Source organism: Helianthus annuus, chromosome 13 (assembly GCF_002127325.2).
Source record: "Helianthus annuus cultivar XRQ/B chromosome 13, HanXRQr2.0-SUNRISE, whole genome shotgun sequence".
NCBI lineage: Eukaryota > Viridiplantae > Streptophyta > Magnoliopsida > Asterales > Asteraceae > Helianthus > Helianthus annuus.
Window position 1 is genome coordinate 86515549 of NC_035445.2, and position 3399 is coordinate 86518947.

Consider the following 3399-nt stretch of genomic DNA (forward strand, 5'->3'; position numbering starts at 1 on the left):
TTCAAATTCAAAAGATTCAAAGTTTTAATTCAAATATATATAGACTACAACAATCAAAATGCACACATTTATTTGGTAGCATGCCATAAAAGAGATGAAATTACAACTACCATAAAAGCATTCCTTAATCTAATAACCTTCCTCATCTCTTGCAAGAGGAACATGGGTCCTAACAATAAAGAAGTTTTCATAGACAAACCCAGCGAGCCCACCACCAATTAGTGGCCCAACCCAGTAAACCCAATGATCAGTCCAAACACCAGCCACCAAAGCAGGCCCAAAAGACCTTGCTGGGTTCATGGATGCACCAGAGAAAGGCCCTCCAGCCATGATGTTGGCACCTACTACAAGCCCAGTTAGAAGTGGGCCTAGCCCTTCAAGAAAGCCCTTCTTGGGGTCCACAAGAGTAGCATAGACTGTGAAGAGCAATGAGAAAGTTAACACAATCTCCATGATAACACCTTGTAGAGAATCCATCCCAGCCGCGAGTGTATGCACTGGTGTCGTCTGAAAATTACCAAATACATGATAATCTATAAGTTTTACTTCATTACAAACGCGCAATTATTTTTATTAGGGTCATTCTTTATAGACGTGTGGTGACTCAAAATCATTCTTTATGTATAACACACAAAGAACAAGAATCGGTTACTAAACAACATTGAAAAAAGAAATTCAAAGTCACTTGAGTTTGATATCCTAGGTTCGGTTAAGATGGGTTTAGTAACAGATCAAATGAGTTTAGGTCAAGTCAGAATGACTTACGGGTATTTTTGGTTTGGGTTATATGTACTTTTAAAATTTCTAAAGTGTGGAGATGTATTACATGACCAAAATTTTAAGGCTGGGTGTTAAAATTTTATTTTTTATTTTATTGAGTAAAATTTAACTTTCACCTGTCTCTTTTTTTAAAAGATAATTTTTCATGGAAGGTATGATTGTTAAAATGTAATTCTTAATCCTTATAATTGAGAAAATGAAAGATAATTATTAATGTTTTGACTTTAAAAATATTAAATTAAGGTTTCTTTGACAAAATTTACCAATCCACCGGTGAGATAACTTAGGAGAGCACAAGCGGCAACGGAAGCAAGCAACTGATCAATCCAGTAAAAAAGAGATCGGACAATGGTGATATGACCACCAGCACATAGCCCAATGGTGACAGCAGGATTCAAATGACCACCAGAGATTCTAAAACCAGCCGATATCATAACCCCTACAACTAACGCATGAGCCAATGCAACGAAAAGTAGCCCAACCACCTCATTTCCAGCCAACTTCTCTGATAAACTCCACACAAGTTAGAAATTTGAAACATATTATATGATCAAATGAAAATGAGGGTTAAAGATTATTTAGGCTCGCTCACCGGTGGTCATGGCTGATCCCACACCCGCGAAGATGAAGAAAAACGTGACGATAAACTCGACAACGAGGGCTTGGATGCAGTCGGGCTTAGTGATCTCATTGATGGAGCCAAGTGCAATCTTAGCCATTGTTAGAATTTTGGTGTACGAATTGAACTTTGGTCGCTAGTGTCCAATTTATAACATTAGTGCATGTTGGAATGCATTATTTGAGATAAAAGTAAGATTCCAATTGGATTTTACTTGAGCCTCGTAACATCGTGGTAACATTATGACGTGGCCACACATGGTGGGCCCATGAATAATTGTTCATCCATTGACTTTAAAAAAATAAAATTAAAAAACTGTTTAGCCAGTCGCGATCTATAGACCAGGTAATCATAATGTTGGACGTTCATGTGATTCGTGAGTGGTGACGATGATGGTTAGTGAAGTTGATATTAATTTATTTTCATTCCATTATTATTTTAACTGTATGCTAATTTTGCCGTTCAAAAAAAAAATTGTATGCTAATTTAAGTTGACGTGTGTTACATGACTTTATGAGTTGTATAAAGAAAATACTTTTTAAAAATCTATTGATAATTTTCATGTTTTGAGTGATGAGTTTGAGTAAAATTCATCAATGATACTTTTTGCTAATAAAAAAAACACGGAATAATCGTCATGTGTGATCTTTGCTTCCAGATCTAGGAATTTTTCTAAAAAAATATTTCAGTTGTAAAATCACCTTAATTATCATAGTTACCAAAGATAACTTTTTTATTTTGGTGTGTTAAAAATCATAACTGTTCATCCATTGACTTTAAAAAAATTAAATTTTAAAAACCGTTTAGCCAATTGCGATCTATAGACCCGGTAATCATAATGTTGGACATTCATGTGATTCGTGAGTGGTGAGATGATGGCAAATAATATATAGTATAGAGTAAACTTCCGTTTTGCTCCCTGTGGTTTGGTCACTTTAACGGTTTTGCCCCAAACCTTTAAAAATAGCCATTTTACTCCCTGATGTTTTGGTTTTGTTACCAGTTTGCTCCCTGCGGGGAGCAAAAAGGAAAAACAAACAATTTTGATAGAGTTAGAGGCGGGGAGCAAACTGGCAAAAAAAACCGAAACATCAGGGAGTAAAATGGCTATTTTTAAAGGTTTGGAGCAAAACCGTTAAAGTGACCAAACCACAGGGAGCAAAACGGAAGTTTACTCTATAGTATAAATTATTTTAACTGTATATAGTATAAATTTAAAAATCCTACAATTTTATACAAAATTCTGTAGTAACAAGTATATAATGGCAAATAATATATAACACTTTGGATACTAGAAAGAATACTTTAATTTTCAAATTTACTTAAAGTTTGTATCGTGAATACTAATCATCATGTAATAGGTGGTCACATGTTATTTTAAATAAAAAATGGAAGTAACATGTTTTAAAATCTAAACAATTAGGAAACTTCAAAATTAAAAAACTGTCTACAATCACTACACTAGCATTGTATGTAAAGAAATATTTTTAAATTAGTCTCTGAATAAGGTACCTTCGAGTGCATGCTGCATAGATGCATGTTCAAAAGTATTTTCACGAATTTGATGTATTTATATGGTTATATGATGTTGAAAATTTAGATGGTGTGAATAAATATTAATTTAGTGAAATTATAATTTAGTAAAATTATAATTATTTAGTAGACTCTTCATACGGGTGATAAACTCTTAAGTGGAGTTTTATGTCAATTTTAAGGCCTGCCCTGAGAATTTATGTATCCTGTTTGAGCTCGAAAAAACGTGCCCTTAGGACTTGACTAAATAAAAAAGTTTGTATTTAACGCCTAAATAATCGACAAAGTTTAGGAGCCATCAACGCCTAAATAATCGACAAAGTTTGTATCAAATTAAGTTAAGCCTAAATAATGATCGACAACATAAGTTAACTGAATTCGACATAAGTTAACTGAAATCGACATAAGTTAACCGAATTCAACATAATAACTGAAATCATAAATCATAAGTTCACTGTGAATCCTAA

The 3399-nt window shown here is 33.5% G+C and overlaps 1 protein-coding gene across 1 annotated transcript; it reads right to left on the reverse strand.

The window, feature by feature from the left end:
- Positions 1-1533, reverse strand: LOC110898466 (aquaporin TIP4-1). Its single transcript, XM_022145251.2, has 3 exons — positions 1373-1533; positions 1044-1285; positions 1-507 (listed from the first exon to the last, which is right to left on the reverse strand). The coding sequence occupies exons 1-3, from the start codon at positions 1497-1499 to the stop codon at positions 130-132; spliced, it is 747 nt and encodes a 248-aa protein (XP_022000943.1). The 5' UTR covers positions 1500-1533; the 3' UTR covers positions 1-129.
- Positions 1534-3399: the final 1866 nt, after the last annotated feature.